Source organism: Gobius niger (assembly GCF_951799975.1).
Source record: "Gobius niger genome assembly, chromosome: 17".
NCBI lineage: Eukaryota > Metazoa > Chordata > Actinopteri > Gobiiformes > Gobiidae > Gobius > Gobius niger.
Genome location: NC_136868.1, coordinates 6918267 through 6941778, shown reverse-complemented (window position 1 = coordinate 6941778; position 23512 = coordinate 6918267). Strand labels below are relative to the sequence as shown.

General features: G+C 41.0%; 1 protein-coding gene across 4 annotated transcripts in view; it reads right to left on the bottom strand.

Moving 5' to 3' along the window:
- Nucleotides 1–5958: 5958 nt before the first annotated feature.
- evi5b (ecotropic viral integration site 5b) overlaps nucleotides 5959–23512 on the bottom strand; it is a 73952-nt gene continuing 56398 nt past the window's right edge. For 3 of the 4 annotated variants that reach the window (XM_079574889.1, XM_079574892.1, XM_079574890.1), the window contains 5 exons: nucleotides 23219–23377; nucleotides 22093–22239; nucleotides 21642–21737; nucleotides 9921–10016; nucleotides 5959–6642 (listed from right to left, as the gene is read on the bottom strand). In XM_079574889.1, coding sequence (XP_079431015.1) covers nucleotides 6304–6642; nucleotides 9921–10016; nucleotides 21642–21737; nucleotides 22093–22239; nucleotides 23219–23377 — 837 coding nt within the window. In that variant the 3' untranslated portion in view covers nucleotides 5959–6303. Of the gene's footprint in view, nucleotides 6643–9910; nucleotides 10017–21641; nucleotides 21738–22092; nucleotides 22240–23218; nucleotides 23378–23512 lie in introns of all 4 variants that reach the window. The other variant, XM_079574891.1, reaches the window with a different exon arrangement.

The following is a 23512-nucleotide window of genomic DNA, read 5'->3' as shown; positions in this document are numbered from 1 at the left end:
CAGCTCGCGCCACCGCTGCGTGTGGAAATTTACGCACGGCCGGCCTCCATTGCTCAGCGCGTAAAAGTTACCCAAGCTACCGCCTATAGGGTTCCAGCCCCCAGAACATCTAAAGTGTTACGCATATGTATTTGAAGATGTTAAATTGTCACACCAAATGCTATATTGATAAATGCCACTACATTACAACTTTTCAAAGTATTTTAATGTTGCATTTTATGAGAGGAATAATCGTGGCCTTATTGTGCATGTGCCAATAAATTAGTGTCTATTTAGAATGAAGTACATATGGAAACTGAAAGTGGTTCATCTTCACTCGAATTTTTTTTCATTTGGTGATGATCGATTGCTCCTGTTTTGTTGCCTCTTTATGTATTTAAGGACACTAATCATTTTTGTTCTGTGACTTCCTTAGTGTAAACCTACAGATTGTGCTCTACTAAATCTGTCTACTTTCATTGTCTTGAAATCTGGCTGAAATAAGACGTGAAGTAGATTTGTCATCGATGGGGAAAAATTCAAGCAGCGTCGGACTTTTACGCACCTGTTTACGCACGGCTTGCCCATTAATACTGGCTCTAAACCTGGCGCAGATCGAGCCACAAAGACCGCGTTATTGAGCCTTATTAGTCGCACTTGGCTGCTCCTCGCGCTGTCATTACGCGACAGACAGTGTGCGTGCCCGCGGTCATCCTACCCCAGTGGAGGAGGAGGAGGAGGAAGAGAGACCCCCGAGAGCATATACAGCGCGCTTTGTACCTTTGTAGCGTTTGTTTTTGCCTCAAGCTTATAAGGATAAAAAAAAAAAAAAAGGATCGAGGCACGACCTGGTGGCTGAATCAACCCGCTGACACCGGCCATTGTTGGCAGCAAACCCCAAAATTAGAAGGTGAAATCGTTAAGTGCTGCTCAAATCAGACCGCCACATTGGCTTTATGCTTATAGGTTAAATTCAGTTCTGAAAAACGGCAGGAAATCAAAGCTAATCTGGCAAGCGCACGTGCCAGATTAGCCCAGGACCGTGGCATCCGGGGGCGCGCGTTTGTGTGAAGATATGATAAAAGTAGAAGGCAACAGTGGCTGCAGGTGCTATCTGAGGTGGGGGGGGAGTGTGATAGACCCAAAGGAGGCTGCGCAACACCAGCCAAACGACGAGCCACAGGCGGAACGACAGGGAACCGTGCGGTCAAGGAGAAATCTGTTAAGAGTTCAGTGTTTTTGAAACGTAGGCAAAATTACAAAACGGGCAACTAGAAACTAATGATATGATGTTTTAGAGCAGTGTTTTTCAACCAACTGGGGTACTTGAGCAATTGGAAGGGGGTTCTTGGAATGACCTCAGATTTAAAAAAAAGAGTGAATCGGAGTAGAATTTCAATACTTTCAAAGAAATGTTAGTTTTCATGATGTTTCTCAGTAAAAGGTTTGACTTTGAACAGAACACTCACTAAATGTTGAATTATCTATTTTTAGTTGCTCAGTTTGTTACAATTTTGACAGGATCCTCGAGCTAGTATTTGGGTATAAATGAATGCCTCAAGAGGAACGTGGGACACAAAAGGTTGGAAACCACTTTTTAGAGGAATAATGTCTTAAAAGAACAGGCCAACGTTTTTCCATACTGAGATATGTTCTTACCTGAGCTTAGACGAGTTGATACGTACCTGTCTGGTCTTTGTGCGTGCGCTCAGTCATGTAAAACGACCAAAGATGTTGCTAGCACTTGGCCTCTCCCAATGTATTCCTATGGCGCCAAATTGGGCTAAAGCCAATTTATCTGTTAATAATACATCAAACTTGTATAGCGCTTTTTTGGACACTCAAACATGCTTCACATGGGAAACAAAACAAAAAAGGGGTTTAAGGAAGAGCTATTTTGAACTGGTGGGCTTTGAGGACTGATTTGAAGGTTGGTAGTGAATTTCTAATGGGCTGTGGGAGTGAGTTCCAAAGGATGGAGGCGGCGATGGCGAAGGCTCGGTCCCCCAAGGTCCGGCGGTTTGTGCGGGTGATGGGAGTGAGGCGGTTGGTGCCGGCGGAGGTGGCGGGTGGGTTGGTGTTGTTGCAGGTACTCATAATGCTGTGCTAAAGACAATACCTCAGAAGTTTGAGAGCTAACAACCTTTTCCCCCGTAGACTAAAGGGGGATTGCCTCAAAGGGACGTCACCATCTTATCTGGCAACACAGACTGACACAGGTGTGGCCTAAGGGTCATCACCTACAGCTGTGTGTATAGGGTATAAGACCAGTGCTCAGTCTCAAAGACCAAACTGATGATGACAGATGGACGACTGTTGAAACGTCTTCATTGATACATCAGATCAAAACTAAAAATCCAGTTAAAATTAATTTCTCTGAAGCACCGTTATTACTATTTCATTGTATGCACATTTCCTGTCACCCATCTTGAGCGCTGATAGAACAGGTGAATTTCTCTAATTGTGAGAGCAATAAAGACTTACCTTAAACAATTTCATTTAGTCCAAACTAGGTCCATTTTTCTATCTCCTAAGGCCTGATTTAGTTCTGATTTCCTCTTCATCATATTAGTTTAACCCTCGAACACCATCGTTCAAATTAAAAACACCATCACGAACGCCGGCTGATTTTTACCCGAGATAATGAACCCGCTAAAAAAACACACGTCATCAAAATCTATCAAAACATGACAATACATGACACATAGGAGTCATTTTCTTTTATATTAAACTGTGTCATGTCTAAAAAAAAAGAAAAGAAAAGCATCATGAGTGGACCAGATAAAAATGCTCCAAAATGACTGGAAAATTAGGAGTTTGGGAAAAAAAAAATCCTAAAAAATAAAATAGTGAAGATGGAAATTTTGTTTTTGGTCCTGGGATATGTGAGACTTCTCTGGTGAAGCTCAGTGTCCTCGGCACAAACAGCCACAGGAGAGAAAAACAAAATATGTAATATTTTGAATGGGTATAAATGAGCAGCTGACTAAAATAACTATGTGTTACTCACTTGCTGGAGGCCAGAGACACCGAACTCTGCCACAGGAGCAAAGCTGTAGTTGAAGTCGCAAAATAAATGTGGCAGCCCAGAATGTCAACCTTGAAAGGAGCAAGGTTACCTGATTAAATACATTAACCCTCACCTATCTTCTATCACTATCACTGGGTGAAAATCACCCGAACATGTGCCTGTAGGAAAAAGTGTGTTTTGGATCAGGAAAACACCCAGGCCGTCAAAGATGTGAAAGACAAAGCAGAAGCCCAGAGACCCAGGACACTCAGATAAACGCAGCATGTGAAAATCACATAACTGTATTTGCAATGGTGTTCTAGGGGGTTAAAGGTCAAATACTTTATGAGGTGGTACTTGCTGTGAAAAGCTATACTATTGTTTTATTAGCACAGACCTGGAAACCCTGCTATGTATACTACTATGTAGTATTTTTTAAAGTATTATACGTGTATGGGTCATAGTTATAACCTTTTGTGTACATTTCTTAGTTCACAGTAAAATAGTCACTGGATGAAGGGTTAGTGCACTTATATCACATTTTTACTCCAACAATGACAAATAGAAAACATAAATCTTCGGTAAATGTTATTAAATGTCAATCAATCAAGACATTTAGCAGAATTTACAGATTTCAAAAGCATCAATCTGTGCAAAACTAAACCCAAACTAAGCAGCCACTTGATTTTTCTCACTGTCATCGACCCATTTATCTCCAAAAACCTGAAGTGAAACGTGTTTTAAAAAAATGTGGTTTTGTGTGCTTGAAAACGATGGGCTCAGAAACCGCGAAAAGAAAAATCACTTCCTGGACGCCGTCGATCTGAGAGCCAAATCTTTACAGGAACTGTGCGTCATCGAAACAAGACCCGAGCAGCCGCTTTTTTTTTTTTAAGTTTAGCAAAACATTTTTTTATTATTGTGACAACTCATCCCACACAGCAACAACAGTCTTTTTTTAGTGTCCATTCTCCTCATAGTGTCGCCGCGTCAAGTCCTCGAAGCGCAGACTCCGAAAGTGCCATCTTGTCTGTCCTCTGACCATCCGAATAGCGTGTGATATCTTGATCGTGATAAGAAGTGGTCAAACTTTCATTGCTGCTGCGTGCAATGCTATAGAAGGGACAAAAATCAATTGACAAGATTTTCCTGAAAGGCATAAAAATGGAGTGAAGGTATTCTGGCCAATAGTTTAACATTGTGCGCGGTCTTCAGTGCCCACTTTGGCAGCTTAAAAAGTCTCCTCTTAATCGTTTTTTAAAGTTTAATCACCGCTGCATCTCGTATCTCAACTTCCCTCATCTCTTCCTGTGCAAAACCCACACTTAATTTAGATTTATCGAATTGGTAGCGTGCTGCACGGACTTCGAAAAAGCACACTGTGAACTTTCCGAGAGACGCTTTCCATGCATTATTCAACGTAAAGTCGTCTTCCTTGGCCTTTTGAGACAGACATTTCCCTTTTTTTTTCGTTTTTCGTTGTACAATCAAAAACAAGATATGCAATAGATACACATTTCAAGTTCAAAGGAGTTGAAAAAATAAGATTATAAACATGTACATATCTACAAGAAAATGCAGATGCCACAAAGAGCCGGTTAAGGCGAGAGTGACTTAAGGCAGACAGGAGTAGTACGGGGTAATAATATTAATGATCATAACAGGAGCGGGTGTTTGATACCGCGCTCCGACAAAGACGACAGAGATATTTCGTATATATTTACACACGTGCTGCCACTGCATGACGCTTTCGTAGTAACGGCGATGTGAAATCTCGGCTATAAAAGTTTTTTTTTCTTTTTTTTAAAAGGTATAAAAACACGATGAAGAGTGTTTGGGGACAAAAAAGAAAAATGTCTTATTGCACAGTCTCTGCTTCTTGTGTTCAGAAACTACAAACTGGAGGTAAACAATGACATTCTGTTAGAGCAGTGGTTCTCAAACGGGGGAGCGGGGGCGACAGGTGGCGCGCAGGTTTCTTCTGGTGATAATCAGGAACAGTCGGAGTCTTGATCTCCTTTTTTTTTTTTAGTCCTGGGGTTAGAACAAGCTTTGATCTGTCTGAGACTTTGTGTTTTTGTGTCTGCTTTCAACCATTTAGTGCTTTTTTTGTTTTTGTTTTTTTAAACCTACAGGATCCCTGGTTTTGTCAAAGTTCAGTTTAGTTCTGGTTTAGACCTGGCTTAGTTTTGGTCTACACCTGGTTTAGTTGTGAATCTGTCCTTTTGTAGTTTAGTCGTGTTTTCTACATTAACCTCTTAACCCCCACCCCCAGTTTTCCTCCAGTTCATCTTTACCCAAACTTAAAAAGTGCTCGACTGAAGCTTAGAACCTACAGGCCAGAGTTGCTCTTTTGTTGCTACGTTTTTGTCTCTTTTTCTTCTGGTTTTCGTAGGTTTTTTGTAATTTTTTGTTGCTTTCTTCATCACCTTTTCGTCACTTTTTAATCATATTTTTGTTGCTTTTCCGACAGACTTTTGTTGCTCTTTTGTGCCTTTTTTTTGTTGTATTTTCATCGCTGTTTTTCATCTTTTAGGATTTGGGTAAAGCCAAACTGGAAGTAATGTGCTCAGTTCAAGTGAGGGTTAAGAGGATAAACCTTTAGTCCAGATCTAGAGCTACTTTAGTCCTGGTTTTGTCCTTACCTAGTCCTCATTTGATCCTGTCGTCCATCAATCTGGTTTAGTCCCAGTTTTGATCGGCCTTAGTCCTAAAAAGATCTGCCTCAAGACTCATTTATGCTCCCGTGTGTCGCTGCATTTATCTGTTTCCCATGTCCGGCTTGTGTTATCAAAAGTTACCACAGAGGGCGCTGTTAGTGTGTCAGAAATTGTACTTATATGTGAGAAGAAGAGCAGGGAGCAAAACAATATGGCGCTAACCGACTCATTAATAGTCCACTAAGTTAAAGGTGATGGTTTGTTCACTGATTGTTAAAATCACCTTTTCGAAGTTTAGCCGTTTGTCGTTGAGCGCCCTCCAGTGGCTAGCACATTTACTGCTGTGTTGTAGAGACTCGAGCTCTGGGTAAACGGAGAGGCTGATGGTGCAGAGACACATTCAGGCAGAAAATGAACAGAAAGAGTTTCAAACATGGAGCATAAACGAGCCTGGGTTCAGTCCTGAAGTGGAACCGGTTTCAGCCTAGGATTTTGTGAGCATTTTCTGGTTTTCTACTTGAGACTCGACCTTGAACAGCCATCGTTTAGTTAGTCATCATGCACATTCAACTGTAAGGTATTTTCTGAGGTTGTTTTTGCGAAAAGCTTGAGAACCACCGTGACGTGATGAAATGCCCCGTTCCTGATCGGCGGTCACACCGTAGTGGACTTGTGATTGGCGCTCGGAGGAACAGTGAGTCTCAGTTCTTCTCCGTCGTCGTCCTCATCGTCCTCCTCGCTGTCCGTGTCCTGGAGGTTGGGTCGGAGTCTGATTCTGGTGGGACCGGATCCTCCTCCTCCTCCTCCTCCGCCTCCGCCGCCCCTCTGCTCTCGGGGACTCGGGACCTCCTGGAGACTGGGGTCCCGGGATCTGTCCTCGTCCGAAGACTGGTAAGACTCGTTGTCCCCGACGCCTCCGAAGTGATTGACCAAGTGGATGCCGTCGAAGGTGGACTGGCTGGACTTTGCCCTTTGGCCTTTGATGCAGCAGATCTGAAAGAGTCAGGCGGAAACGTTTTAGTCAAAAGGTCGAGATAAAAGGTGATCGATTTGGACAAACACTGAAATACAAATGAACAGGGAAAGGGGTCGGTCTGATGGACATGCAGCGATTGTTGCAAAAAGAAAAAAAGGGATCATCGTGAACATTTCGTGGGCAGTCAATGTTTAAAGCCACATTGCGGAATATTCCAGGCTACATGTTGCTACATCACAACAGTTTAACTCTGGAAAACTCTACAGTCCTGCCTCTTTCTGGTGCTGGAAGTTAAAATCCCATTGAATATCTCCGTAAACTATTCCAGTATTAAGAGAATATATGGCTGGGGCTCATCACTGTTGAATCCCGGCTCCTGCAGGTGCCCACTGTCGTTGTGTCTCTGAGCAAGACACTTCACCCACCTTGCCCCCAGTGTCTGTGGACATTGGTGTATGAATGAGAGTGTGAATGGGTGACTGGTTCTTTACTGTCAAGCGCTTTGGACGTATTCAAGGCTATATAAGATGAGACCATTTACCTACAACAGTGGTTCTTTTTTTGTCAAGCATAGCATAGAGTTGTTCATTAATACTCCAGAGTACCAGAGTACCCCCTATAACAAGGGCGTCTGGGGATCTGATGTTTAGAAAGTGATCAACTAAACCCAGGTTCACAAGAATTTAGTGGTGTGTTGTGTCCAAAACATAAGCTAAAATAGCTTAAAGCAGAACTAAGTAACTTGTTTACCTTAATAGAGGTAAACAAGGTCCATCTGCGGGTAATACAAGTGTTAATGGGATGATTGAGGGGTCTTTCATTTCCCCTGGGGTTTCTGGCCAGAAAACCAACCTTGCAACATCCTTGCCTCCGGCTCGGAGACGCAATACACACTAATAGAATCACAAAGCAGAAGCTAACATGCTAATGGGTAAAGCTAACTGGCCTAAACAGTATTTACAGCCAAGTTTGAGTAAAAAAAAAATATCTCCATTGTGTAATTGAGTTGTGGCACAATGTACAATATCCCTCTCTGCCTTTGTCTTTTCTGTCAGTGTAGTATTTACTCTCACAGACAATTAATGAGTAAAAAAACGCGACATGCCTTATGGCCTCTAGTTTTGCTTTAAAGCAAACATTTCCTTGTGAAAGTAATATCAAAATTCAACTCAGTTTCTACTTTATTCAATCTTAAATAATTCATGGTCAGTACCCCCTGCTAAGTGTTTAAGTACCTCCAGGTCCCCATAACCCTGGTTGGGAAACAGTGATCTACAGTATGTGTTAACTACTGACCATAGTGTGTGGATACTATACAAGCAATACAGCAAAATGGTTTAATAACTTTACAGTTTATACAGTTTTGTAAAAAGCCTCTATTTAACCCGTTAATTGCTATTTTAGGGCTAGACTCAGAGTTATTTTCGCCATTATCCAAGTCTCAAAGCGTATTGACTGGAGATCCTACAGCCTATATGCCAGTGTGATACCTCATTTGAAAGCCAAGACCTTCTCGTGCCCTCCATAACCATAACCCCTGATCCTAAACCAAACCCCTGATCCTAAACCAAACCCCTGATCCTAAACCAAACCCCTGATCACGGGGGACGGCAAGTAGCTCCCATACCTCTTTAATGGAGATTCTGAATGTGATTTTGACATACGGCACAATCAAGGAGGCGGGACTGTTGAGCTCTAGAGTAAACATGCTTCTGATGCCCTGACCCCGAAAAAGCAGTTCTGGCAGTGGGTGAAGTTTCATATTTGACCAGACGTATGAATGAGGAACATACAAGCAACAATGGAATCACAAAGGAAAGACATGCCGACGCCTGAGCGTGAGGGATCGAACAAAAAAGGGGTTTTGGGTTTGGGCTGAGACGAAGTGTCCACGGTGCAGCTTCGTGACGTACCTCAGACGACCTGCCACACACCCGAGAGACATGTGGGAGGAACAGAATTCACCTCTTTAAATATAGTTAGTCCATCAGCCTACGTTTACCTGTATGGCTGAAAGTACTTCCAGCGAAGAGGAAATTCAAAAATAACTTATAAGTCAGAGAAGTGGGAGGGATTCTCATGTAACGCACGTACACAACATGGTAGCCCTACGTGTTAATGTGTGCCCAGTTTGTCGTGAAGTCATATACAAATATTTCTATATGTATGATGATCAAGACTTAAACTGGAGAGACAGATTGTGTGCGTCTTGCATTGAACTCCTGTGACATCTGTTGTCAGTGAGTAGAGTAGAGTGCACAGGAAGTCTCTGGGTGTAGTTAACACTTTGGCTAATCTGTTCGTGCACAGATCGTGAACTCTAAATCTGTTTAGGGCTGGTGTTCGGGGAAACTGATGTGGTGTGATTTGAAGACTGTAGGTCAGGGGTAGCCGAGTTTGCTATAACATTGTCAGAAGACTGCGGATTAAATCACATTCAGGCATTGCTTTGTAATAATAATTCAACATCTGACCCGAGTGCCTGAGCAAATGAACCTTGAAAGTCATTCTAGTAACTTATCATCTATATATTGGCAGCCTTTACGATTTGGTAATTGCAGCTATTCAATACAGTCGTTCCGAAACCGATACTTGGGTTCGCTGATACCGAGCATCAGTCTGATACCATAGCAACTGAATAAAAACAATAACAAATCCTGTAAAAATATGCCAAACCCTACAGCACATGGCTCATTACGTGTAGTGAACAAAATCTGTGCTGCTTGATTCTACATAGGCGAAAAAACAAAACAAATGTGATTATTATAGGTTTTATAGTCTGCATAGCCCCAAAAACATAATTTGGTATAGGCTTTTATCGGTATATGAGGAACAACCCTACAATTCAAGTTGCAATTTTGTTTTGAATGTGCTTGTAAATGTACTTGGAAGAACAGCAGGGCTAAAATCAAGGCCCGAGGGAACAATGCCTTCTGAGTTGCAGTTTTGTTTAAAGTTAAGTTATACTTTATTAATCTCTGCAGAAGTTTGTTCTCTGCATTTGACCCATCCTCAATGGAGCTGGGCGACCTGTAGCTTGGCCCAGCGTGGTCAGACACACCGGGCTGGAGGATTGACCTATTGTACATGTTTTTACCACTAACCTACACAGAAAGGCCCCGTCCAGGTGGGACTCGAACCCCAGGACCTTTGAGCTGTGAGGCACAGGCGCTAACCGCTGTGCCACCGTGCTGCTGTTGTGTATTCATTTTTTAAACTAAATTATTGCCTTTTAGAGATCTTGTATCACTCTTTTGTGTTTGGGAATGTTACGCCACATTTAACATCGACTCACCTCCTGTCTGAGCTCCAAGATCTGGTCCTGCAGCTCTCTGATGTACTGACTGGAGTCTGTGTGGTTCAGCTGGCCCTGCACCTTCCCTTCTTCTTTCTGTGGGCCACGAAAACAAAACACACATTACATGACGTTGTACAAATTAGGGCTACTATTTTCGAAATTCTACCAGTGCACACTTTATACCAGTGTTTTTCAACCACTAGTGTGCCGTGAGATATTGTCTGGTGTGCCTTGGAAAATTATCCAATTTCACCTAGTTGTTGTTTTTTTTAAACAAATTCATTATTTTCCGCAAATATTGTACCGTTTTCGAGTGTCTGTGCTGTCTAGAGCAGAGTAACCATGTAATAAATACTCCATGTTAGGTTGCTAATTTCTTTGAAACAAGAGAATTAGTGATGCATGGATGCGGCAGGTGGCGGTGACTGTGGCACGGTGGCTAGCGAAACTATACGGTGTTCCTATTCAAGACACTTTGATGTGAACGACTGAATATAGGCTACAGGGTTACCTTTTTTTAATATTTTCTGCTGGTGGTGGGCCTCGTGAATTTTTTCCATTAAAAAAATGTGCCTTGGCTCAAAAAGGGTTGAAAAACACTGCTTTATACAGTATGTATTAGTAGAAAATCATTCACCCCAATAATGAATCTGAAATGTATTTTGTTATAGTCTGGTACAAAGGTTTTGTTAGATGTTTTTTAAAATTTTTGTTTGAGGTACACATTTATTTTGTTGAAGAAATTCCCATTGTAACTTTACCAGTCCTTCAGAAAATGAATGAAGTGCACGAATGGTTATTTTGATCCGATCCATTGTGCAACCCCATGTAAAAGCCACTTCAGCGCTACCACCCTCTTTAACAGTCAAGAGTAAACCATTTTCTCTCGAAAAACAATCGAGGTCTTTAGAGACAGTTGACAGTTCATAGAAGAGCCACAAAATAAACTGATTTCCTCTTATTCCTTTGGGGAAACAGTCTGTGCGTTTCAACAGTTTCAACACCTCCATGAAAACATCTGCAATGAACACAACGGACAAAGTCAAGCCATGAGTTTCTGTAAGTTCTCTGACAGCTTTCCATCGCAGCAAAAGTTCTTCACGTTGACAAAGTTTCTTGAGAGGTTTCTGTGAGAACAAATAGCTGTAAGGAGTAACGGTCAAAATCAGCAACACTTGGCCCGAGGTGAGACTGACACCACAATTATTGAGAAGTAAATGTGTAAAAAGTTGAATTCTCAGAAAGTTATTTTGAAAGCTAAACATGCCCGACTCTGGGGTGGTCTGGGGCAGTTAGGAGCTTCCTGGAGCTCAGCTGAGTGAATCTGCAGCTGTCAGACCACGGCGGCAAACGCTCAAAACACGTTATATCCCAAGAGGTGAAGCGTCAACTGTCGAGATGAGCAGAGCCGCCAAAACATCGACTCACTGAAGAGAAACGCACAACTTTAGCAACTTCACAGTAGCTTTGTCCTCCTTTAGCATCTTGTACACACAGACGGAAAAACGGTGCCTCTAATTATAAAGCATTTGGAGCTATTTACTGAACTTGCAGGCGAGTTTTCGAGCTTTCAAGTTGTGAAATGTGCCGATAAACTCGTCCCTATGAAGATTTGGGATCCTACACATTTACATTTTGTGGCTTTATCTTTCATTGTTTGTTATTAAAAAACAAAACAATTATAGGGCCTTTAAGAAGTACAAATAATAAACACAAGCTCGAGTAAAAAAAGTATTGGGTATTGAATGACTGACCATTAAAGTCTGAGTTATGTGTCAGCAGTGATGTAATCTGAGAAATTAAACAGTAATGAGGAAAACTTATTCCCAATGAAAACGTGACTCAAAGACAATCATTCTGAAGAATGAGGAACACAAACTTCACCGTATTCAGCTCCTGTACTATCACATTTATTCACAAGACTCATGTAAAAGTGAAAAAGCACAGAAATAAACAGCTAAGAAGCTCAGTTAGTGACATGTAGCTAGGGCTGGGAGATATAAGATATATATTGATATATTGTTAAATGAGATATGGAACTAGACCATATCGTGTATATTGATATAGTTCAAATCTGTGCTGTAATACTTGTTCTAGGACAGTGGCGATATCGTGACCTCCCACAGAGCATCGTTGGTGTTTCTAGCGCAAAATCTTTAAATGAAAGAGGACATGCTTGTTTATCAAAGTAAAAAAAGAACATGTTTATTGAGTCGATAGTCTCTTTCAGGTAATCTCAAGATGATTAAAGGAACAGGCCACTGTTTTTATATTCTGAGATATGTTCTTACCTGAGTTTAGACGAGTTGATACGTACCTGTCTGGTCTTTGTGCCCGTGGAAGAGCTTGGTCGCTTCTAACTTCACCCCCGTTTGGAGCTATAGGACTGTACAGGGAGAGGCCAAATGCTAACAACATCTTTGGTTGTTTTGCGTGACTGAACGCACCCACAAAGACCAGACAGGTACACATCAACTCGTCTAAGCTCAGGTAAGAACATATCTCAGTGTGTAAAAGCAGTGGCCTGTTCCTTTAAACTGAGCACTTTATTTAGTTATCTATATATAAATGCTGCCCTCAGAAAAAGATTGACCTATTTTATTTTATAGGCTATTTTTTATTTAAGATATTTCTTTATTTCTTAATGTGCACCATACGGAGCTTTGTTATACAGTGTTTATGTTTGCATATTTTACTTTGACTTAACATTTCATTTCTCTCTCACTTTGTGGAAAAAATATCTGGATATATATTGTATAAAGATATTCAACCTAAATATATCGGGATGAGACTTTTGGTCCATATGGCCCAGCCCTACATGTAACTACATGTCTGAATGATCCCAATAGGAAAATCCCAAATGTTGTAATTATTTACGTATAGCAACTGTATTCCTCGTTAGGGCTGGGCCACATAGGGCTCATCCCGATATATTTAGGTTGAATATCGATATACGATATATATCCAGATATTTGTTCCACAAAGTGAGAGCTGTGAAATGAAATGTTAAGTCAAAGTCAAATACGAGCAGTTTTATTGAAAACTCATAAAATGTAAACACAAACACTGTATAACAAACCTCTGCAAGATGCACATCTAAATAAAATAAAAAAACTTAAATAAAAATAGCCTATAAAATAAAATAGGTCAATCTTTTTCTGAGGGCAGCATTTATATAGAAAGAGATGACAAAATAAAGTGCTCAGTTTAAGTTAAACTTTTATCTGAATTTGAACTATATCAATATATGCGATTTGGTCTAATGCCAAATCTCATTTAAAAATATTTCGATATATCTTAAATAGCGATATATCGGCCAGCCTATTCATCGTCTCCAAATTATATTCACAACAACAGCAGCAGCAGCAGCAGCGACTGGTTTGTAAATCTGTGATGGCAAAGCGCAGCGCATGAGAGAGTCTAAAGGAAGTGGTTTCTCGTCTTTTGAGACAAACAGCGGCACAGACCTGACGCTCCAACGGCAGCCCCACAGCGTCGTTAAGATACAAGTCCTTCACTACAATTATGTTTATGTGGGCTGAAAAAAGGTCTTCACAGATCGGCCTTTGAGCTTTCACATAGTTGTAATGTTATGCATCTTTTCTCTATTTTTTGGGCATCTTTTACAATTAGTTTCACCACATCAACACAGTTACTAGTATTGTTCAATTTTCTTTTTCTCTTTCTCTTCCTTTTTTTTTTTTGCTTTGTTCTGTTCAGAGTTTGGTCTGTCCCCCTTTTTTCTGCTTCTTCCTCTCTGTCTTTTCTTTTCTTTGTCTCTATCTCTCTCTCCAGATCACTGGGCAGGGCAGTGGGGAAAAACAAAACAAAAACCCACAAATAATAAAGAAGTGATCGTGAAAACCAAGTCATATTTGGTATCACTTTCTTTTACAATACACTTTATACATTGTACCAACTAAATTTAGTACAATATAATGTGCTCTGTAACAATGTGTAATGAGTTGTACCTGTAATGAGTTGGAATAATATTTATACCATGGTCTGCGTGAATACTCGATTCTGATTGGCTGGAAGGTGTCCATTAAAAAGTGTACACCAGTTAAAAAAACAGTTAAATCACGTTCTATATCACTCCACTTGCAGCTGCTTCCATAGTGACAACTGAGCTGGAACTACTTTCAAGTAAAACTGATTAAAAAGTGAGATAACTCCTGCCCAGGACTTAAAAAAATAAGCAAACAGGCCCCAATGAACAGCTTCAGTTGGCGGGATCATGGTATAAGCGGGATAATGCACTCCGAGGTGTCCATTATCAGAATAACTGGATGACGCAGAGGCGTGAACCGTCCGACGCGAAGCGGATGTTATGTTCCTACAAACTACATATTTGTAGTTTGTAGGAACATAATGTAATAAGACATAACTCTAACCTTAAAGGAACAGGCCACCATTTTTACATCCTGAAATATGTTCTTACCTGAGCTTAGACGAGTTGATGCGTACCTGTCTGGTCTTTGTGCGTGCGCTCAGTCTCGCGAAAACACCAAAGATGTTGTTAGCATTTGGCCTCTCTTAGTATATTCCTATGTCTCCAAACGGGGGTGAAGTTAGAAGCTACCAAGCTCTTCCACGGGCACAAAGACCAGACAGGTACGTATCAACTCATCTAAGCTCAGTATGGAAAAACAATGGCCTGTTCCATTAAGGCCTAACACTAAGGGTATCGTGTCCTATTACTTTATGTACTTACAAAGTGCTAATACAAGTTATTTCATTGTGTACGTACTACATAGGTTCAAGTTATTACACATTGTTACAGAGCACATTACACTGTACTAAATTTAGTTAGGTACAATGTATCAAGGTACTGTAAAATAAAGAGATACCTCATATTTTATGTTATTGTAATATTCAAAGCAGAATAGCAGAAACTGGAACAATATTTTAATCTCTTATTTATTTTACAGGCTGAGCTGTAATTGCCCCTGAACATTTTTTAAGAACATAGTGAACTGAAAACTGTTCAAACGTACTCGCAATTGCAACAAAGATGTGTCGCAATTATTCAGCTCGAACCACAACTGCTGGAAAACCTGCCCCTTGGACTCCATTCAAGCGCAGTATTAAGTGCATTTCAAGTAAAAAAGTAAAAGTGAGTGACAAGAAGAAGGAAATGAAGTAACTGAAGCATGACTTTCAGTTTGGAGAAGGAAGCTTCACGACCATGTTTGGATATTGCACTTTAATCAAGAGGAGGCAGCTCTGAGATGATTCGCAGATGAAAGGACAAAAGTGATTTTTTACCATTTTCTTGTAATTGAAGATTTCAGCCACAACTGGAGAAGGTAAAACCAAACCACAAACCATCAACCAGCACAACCACACTGATTTCACCTCAGAAGGAGCGCATTTGCAAAACAACTCCGGTGCAAAAAAAACGGGGGCGAGCTCACACCTTCTTTGAAACAAAAAAAAAAAAAACATTACAAAAACAGCTTTGGCACTGGGGACGTTGCCAACAGCTCTATATGCAGATATTGAAGTGGAAGGTTAACTGTGTTAACAAACTGCATCGAGTTTCAAAACCAAACCTCAGACCACACGTGTGACGGAGCGGTGCCGAGCAGCGGGCGGCAGGTGAAGAAAATATATAAAAATACACCGCCTCCTCCGATTGTGCAGAGACGTGTTTAAAAACAGTCATAGGTGCCCACGTGTCTGCATGTCATACGAGTGCAATGCAAAAGTACCCTTATGTCCAGCTTATCGGAATAAAGTCAGGCTTCACCACTTTTAGCAGATGTGTTATTGTGTGAGTGCATGTGTAGCAAAGCTTAGTATTTCATAACAACAGGTATGATATTCTATTATTCACTGTATTCCAGCTTTAGAAGTAACAATTCATTAGTTTGAGAACGGCAATAGGCTAATCCCCTTATTCCGCCCCGCCCACCTTTGCCACTTTTTGCCTTGTCTCGGCACTTGCGTTGTCCAGACACTTCCGGTCGAGCCCGAAGCCCGTTCATTTAACCGGAGAACGAGGGAATATATTCTCCGCTCAAATCTGATGTTTAGTCGATTTATTTGTGTAAAATGTCCAATGTTCATTTGCATCAACATGTCAACACTGCAGCGTTTCTCTCGCGCGGCCGAAAAACGACTTTGTTTTCATGTAGTGTTTGATTTTATGTGGACTTCTTCATGTTAACACATAGGAGAAAAGGGGCGGGCACAATTCATGGCGGCGCCCACGCGAGCCTCCGGAATAAGGTGAATATGCACAGTTTTCCACCTGGACAGTAAACCAGACGCTGTCCTTCCTGTCCGCTATCTCTTCCCATTAAAAATTAGCAATGTCCCACAGAAATGAAGCGAGAGCTCAAGATTTCGTAAAAGACAGCGAGTAAAAGTTCGGATGTAACTGGAGCAGGTTAAAAAACATTACGTGATACGTAACGACTTCACTGGAGGAAACCTCTGTGTTCATGCTGGTGGATGGAACACGGCGAACAAAATAAAAATGAAAACTAGCGCAAAGTTTTGAACGAGCCTGCGCAAAAAAGAATCATCCTGTTAGTAGTTTAAATAATATTCACTTGTTTACATCTTATATTATCAATTTTTAACACTAGCCTTTAGCTTTAAAGGAGCAATCCTTGATTTTTTTATTTTAGTTATTGAAATAAAATTTGTTTTGTCCTTTAGTATATGGTAAAAGCAGACATTTGTTCATAAAATGTCAGGCTAGTAGGCATATTTTACATTGAAGTGACAGTTTTCCTCCCTGAAAGTTGTGAAATCTGGTTTAAACTCAGTCCCTGTGATGAAATGTGATGTTGTAAATGCATTAGGAAAGATTGAGATGAGTTTGGACAGAAAATAGTCATTTAAAATTTGACTGACCCTGTTTCTTTGTACAATCAGGTATAGCTCCTTTAAGACAAAAGCTCCGCCCTTACGACCGCTGGCGTTTCCTTTGGGTTCAGGATTCACAGTGACCATGTTTGTAATACGTTGCTGTGACTCCATCAGAAACTCGTGCAGAGCCGTGGGAACATATTCTGAACTCGTGGTCCTTAACCAGATCCTGAGCTTTTCTTTATTTGTGTGGGACCTGCTAGTTGTGAACGCAAACGTCTGGCGTACTGTCCAGGAAGACGTCACGTGGGGAAACTGTGCATATAGGCTATAATGTTGTGAGGAAGCGACTAAACCTCAGCGTCTTAGTGCACAATAGTCACACTAACAGTTCAGTTTTTACACTCGTGACTTGTATGTGTATTGTATTTACTGTATGTTTTCATGGGAAGTGCTTTGTGACCCTGGTCTGTGAAAGGCGCTATATAAATACACTTTACTTACCGGTACTTACTGTTCTCGATGGATAAGACACTAATATTTCCATTGACTGCACACATTTCTCAAAAACAGGGCTCTGCTTTCGTGATCTTGAACACAATTCCTGGTTTGCACACAGTTCTCAGACACTAGACACAGTTTTGCTCATTTGAACTCACTTTTTTACTCAGAGCGCCTGATTCAAAGAGTGAATTCAGACGCTGCTCCGATGCGTTTCTCAAAACTAGCACACGACCTCTCGAAACTCATTTACACGTTTAACAAATTATTTTTAAAGCCAGTTCTCAAGCATTAATCTTACAGGCAGACTATTAATACAAATAAAATCAATTGATGAGTGTTATATGTATTCTGCAGTTATCTACACAAGCCTATGTAAAACCTCTTTAACCTTTTACAGTATGGGCCAAGTTGCACATTCCTTTTTTTGTTCTAAATCTCAAAACATTTAACTTTTGGAAGCATATGCAAAGCTGAAGCAACACTGACAAACAACAGGAGCTTCACTTCATTTCTATGCTGTGCTATTTGTAAATGACAGGTTTTCAGTTTACAGTAATGTGCTGAGGATTTTGTATGAAAATCACAGTGAAATCTGTCGTTGTCTGTGTTGTTTTTAGTGTCTTTGCAGTTTCACAAAGAGCACGTTGATGTGTTTAGTGTTTTCCTGTGCAAGACTCAGACATTCGAAATCTCAAAAACAAAGTTCACACCTTTGACAAAATGCACTTTCGACCCAAAAAGGCAGTGCTTTGTGAAAAAAAGAAAAAAGTGTGTTAAGGGAAATGTGTGCAGTGAGTCAGGAACGTCTTATCAACTGAGAAACACACTTTGCCATTTGCAGAGACGCTGTGAATGCATTTGCAATAAAATGAAAACAACCTAATATTATTAAAGGGATATTTCAGGATTTTTGACATAGGGCCTCATTTCCTAGTTATCCAGAGTAAAGGTCACTTTCACGTAGTTTAAATATGTATGAAAATGAAGCCCCTGGGATATTGTAACGAAACAGGCCGCTTCCAGAAAACACAGTGGCATTGTTTCGGTTGTATCTGAAAGGTGCTCTAATCAGGCCAAGGTCCAGACACAAAGTGCTCCAGCAGCGCATCTCAACACTCCTCACACATTACTTTTTGAAACACATGATTATGAGCTAATGATAAACATTTTCTCCCTAGCCCATCCTACTTTGTATTTAGAAGTCATTTTTTCTGCACATACACACACTTCACATGGGGCAGCACGGCCGTGGCTGCAGAGTGCATTACTTCAAATGAATGTACCAACATGAGAACTTGTCTCACTGCCTGTCCTTTCAGGTATTTTACGGTAAGAGTGGAGCAAGAAGTCATGGGACCTTTAACACCAGAGTGTTGCTGATTTCTGGAAATATTTTTTTTGGTAATTTATGTAGTTCTTCTGTTTGAAGAGTTTTGTGGCGCTAGGCTTGTGCTGGGCTAGCGCATTTCTATGGTATCAGCTAGCCTGCATTAAAAACAGTCTGACCCGCTCCACAGAGCACCTGAGGCAAATCACTTATAACACCAGACTAACCATATAAATGTCTGTGTCGATAGAGTAATTTTTGGAATATAACTGACCTTGCATCACATGAATGATCGCATTTTGAGGGACTATTTTCTGGCAGATCACTCCACCGCTGCGTAGCTTATACAACCACGAAGCTGATGCTGCTCAAATATAAGTTGTTTTAAATGCAAAATAGTTAAAATTACTCCATCGACACAGACATTTATATGGTTAGTCTGGCGTTATAAGTGATTTGCCTCAGGTGCACTGTGGAGCGGGTCAGGCTGTTTTTAATGCAGGCTAGCTGATACTGTAGAAATGCGCTAGCCTTGCACTAACCTAGCGCCACGAAACTCTTCAAACATAAGAACTGCATGAATTACAAAAAAAATATCTCCAGGTACCAGCAACACTCTGGATAACTAGGAAATGAGGCCCTATGTCAAAAATCCTGAATTATCCCTTTAATACAATTTTAATACAAAAAGCTTTAGCATTACTACAAGAATGCTCATGTGTGTGTCTTCTCAACAGCTCCCAGGTCCTTCTCTCGAGTGAATGGGCCTCGCTGTAAACAAACAGTCTAATCTTTAATCAGTTCTCCACTCTCCCCTGTGTTTGTTTTGGTCTCTTTGCTGCACGTGACGCTACACTTAATGTTTACGCATCAACACTCTCTTCTACGCCCGACTGCCTCAGACCAGTTCAAGCCCACAGGTTTGTGATGCGTTGTTTTCAGGTCACTGTTGGGTTAAACAGAATTTAAGTCAAACTGTGAATTGCTAACTTTAGAACGAGAGCAATATCAGATTTAACCTATTTCACTAAACTGACATTTCCGGTGAATCAGATCCAGGTGTAAAAAGTGCCTTTGCGCGTCCACAAAACGACCACTGATCAGCTCGGAGATTATGACACATTCACACATCTACAACCTAAACGTCCTGATGAACATGTTAATGAGAGCGACTCAGAAGTGGGGGGCAGGACCCTCCAGGGGGTCACGAGCACCGACCACACGTGGGTAGATGATTTTGATCTATTTTTGAGTGAAAGCAGCATATTTTTGTGAAATTAAGCCAAATATCAAAATACAGTATCCAAACTAGCATCATTAAACCAGATTTTATATGCTTTTAATCATAAAATATTATAACTGTGTATTACATTTTACAGCATGGGGTCCCCAAGGTGTTGGTTGAGTAATTTTGGGGGTCGTGGCCTGAAAAGATTGGGAACCCCGCTTTAAAGCAGTACTAAGTAACTCTTGCCCCAAGAGGCCATAAGCGCCACTGCAGGTGTTGTAGCAAGTTGCGATTTTTTTAACTCATTAATTGCCTGTGAGAGTAAATACTACCCTGACAGAAAAGGCGAGGGGACAGAGGGATATTGCACATCCAATTACACAATGGAAATCCTTTTTTTTTTACTCAAACTTGGCTGTAAATACTGTTTAAAGTGGTGCTAGCCCGCAGTTAGCTTTGCCCGTTAGCCTGCTAGCTTCTTCTTCGTGATTCTATTAGTGTGTATTGGTGGCTCTGGTCCGGTGGCAGTCAAGTTACAATTGTGGTTTTCTGGCCAGAGACACCAGTGGGAGATGAAAGACCCTCCAATCATCCCATTAACACTTGTATTACCCCCAGAGAGACTACGAAGAGCAGGAGGCGCGCTGGTCAGGTCAGCGTCTCCCTGTCATAGACTCTTTCCCTGTTCATCCCACGCTCTGAGAGTCCACCATGTCGGACCTTTTAGGCTATGCGCATTTCTCTCTCCCTGTGCAGCGGCTCGTGAACATCTTTGGGAAAAGGCAGTGACGTGGTAACAAGCAATCTGTACTTTACTACACAGTGCTGAAGTCCGCGGAAAAGACCCCACGTATTTGTTCGAAGTTCGCTTTACTGCTGAAGGCTTGAAAAAGACTGAAAAGTGGATGCGCCCACAGCACTGACCGAACTGGTATGTTTTTAATAAGCTAAGATAATATTGTTAAAACCTCAGAAAAGCTCATTTTTGATGATATACACCTATTAAAAAAAAGAAGCAGCTGTTTTAAAGGATCTATATCATGCTATTTTAGCCATTCCAAAGTTAAGTATAGGCATGTATATGATAAAGGTTGCGAAGGTTCCCCAAACATCCATCAGAGACAGTCACAGAAAAACACCATTTTGCTGATAGTCGCTGAATCCCGGAGAAAAAAAACAGCTTCTGAGAGTGGCCTCTTCTTGAAAAAGGTTGAATAAAGTCCCGTCTCGTAGCCAAACGCGCTTCTTTTTCTCCGTGACATTATCGTTAGGTAAGAATAAAGAACAGGTGTGTCCAGTTATAGCGAGCTCCATCTTCAGCTGCAGCGCAAACATGACGTCTGTTCAGACGCTCAGGGGATGTGTTTGTTTTGGCCAAAGCTGACCTGGAAGCACCTCGGACACATCCTTTCTTTTTTTTTTTCCCTTCACTTTTTTTTTTTCTCTTTGTTTCTTTCTTACAACAGAAATAATGAAAAAGCTGTTTTACAAATTAAAATCAGGCTGTAAGACATTGCATTACAGATGTCGAGCACTTCCGTTCCGCTGTTACGACACAACTGAACACTCAGTCGTTCACCAGGAGAGGGAGGAGCTGCTGCTCAGAGAGCAGGATTCAGGAGGATTACTGAGAGCTGCGTGAATGAAGCCACAAACCACTCTGGGGGTGTTTTTGATAAGGAAATAGCATAACAACATGGCGAAAAGCTCTAAAAAGTCGATTTTGCATGATATAGGACCTTTAATGTTGTGCCTGTTCGCACCCATTTAGTAAAGATCTGCTTATCGACCAAAGATGGAAATACATTTGTTAAAGCAAGAAGCGCGTTATTCTTACCTGTATCTCAAGCTCTGAGATCTGCTGCTGGAGTTCGGCCATAGCTGCGATGTTGTCGGCCTCGCGGAGCCGCACGGCCATCACTTCCTCCTTACTCTGGAACACACAGGGTCAAACAGGGTCAAACAAGAGGCTCAAAAGGCCCATGCTCGTGTTTTGTCTTTTGTCAATACAGTGTCAACGCAGTCATTTGTAGAATAAGGTTATAAAGCATCTGCATCATTTTCATGAATTTGCAGGCACGTTTGATGAAGATTTAGAAGAACCAGATTCGAAGGGTGTGACGTCAACTCAACTATTCATATAACATTTAACATGCCCCATTTTCTCTCTTCTAAATGAGGTAAATGTTAATCATGAAATATGCAGAAACCACAGCTCCTTTCTGGGCAATCCCCACATTAAAGTATTTTAGTTTCATAGCCCACACATGTTGTTGCCTGTTTTCTACCTTGCACTCGATCTCGGCCTGGCGGCGCTTGATCTCCTGCAGCTGTAAAAGCAGGTCTTTGTTCTGAGAGGTCAGCGTTTGGACTCGTTCGTTCAGGCAGCGCGCCTCCTGCTCCGCTCGCCGCAGCTGGTTACTGTGGATCTGATTCTGTAAACCAAACAACCAAACAGAAGCACAGTCAAGAAACAACTTCAGTCTGAGAATTAAGAAAACGGCTGCCCTCTACAGGCAGTCAGGTGAAATTACATCCGTATGATAAAAATAGTGTTTCTTGTTTGATAAATCCAGGGCAGCAGATTTAAAACTGATCATCAAGACAGTTTTTATGACAAATTTCAAATATTTAAATAGTTGAAATATCCTGAATCATTCACATTGAGTGCTAAAAACAGATTTTTTTTATTTATTACGAAACTAGACACGCTAATACACCTTATGTGCGATTTTGGGAGCTCTGTGATGAACAGAAGTGAAATAAACAAAAAAACTTGTGAAAAGTCGCAATCTGGATATTTTGTTTATATTATTGCGTTTCTTTTCTTTTTTTTTAGTCCGAGGGCGCATGGTGTTTAAAACGTTGACAATGTTGTCGTTGAAAATTGACTTGAAACTAATATATTTAGGCTTTTGCCTACGTTAGTGTCCGTCCAGAGAGGAGAGAGAGGTTAATCAGAAAGTAGAGTGTTTGATCAAACACTAATTATCTCTGAATCTAGAAAAAAAACAGTGATTTTGATCAAACTAGACTCTGTTTAGCTTTGGATTTCTCAGGAATCAAATAGAATTAAACTGTTTTCACCTACGGACAGCTTAGATTCTCGTCTTTCCAACGAGCCACAGCATGTGTCCATGGCTATAACACAGAATACTCTGTGGTGCTACAAATATCATGAAAAATGATATTGGATTGTTGGCACTCAACAGATAAATCCCCAAAACAGCGTGGCACTCAATGTGCTAAATGTCAAGAGTAAGATTTGTATCCTATAGAATCATATTACTCAAATATTCAAAATGTCATCCATATTGGAATACACTTTTAAGTTAATCCAACTTTATAAAAGTTATATTGATAAACTACTGCAAGGATAGGAGATGCATGATTATTTTAGTAAAAGTGTCTCACCTGTGTCTCCAGTTCCAGCATCCTCTGCCTCGTCTCTCGGAGCTCGGCCTGAGCCTCGGCTTCTCTCAGCCTCACACTCATCAGCTCGTCCTGCAGCTCCGCCACCGCGTTCTTCTTAGGATTGTCCTTCCACCGACCCGCCGTACGAGCCAAGTGACGCTACACAGAGACAGCGCTAGTCAGTACATGTGAAGGTTCACCAATGATGCATTTGGCAAAAAGTAACTATATTAGTAAAAACATCTCAATTTGAGCATAATAATCCAAATTTTATTTGTTTTGACTAGGTAAGAT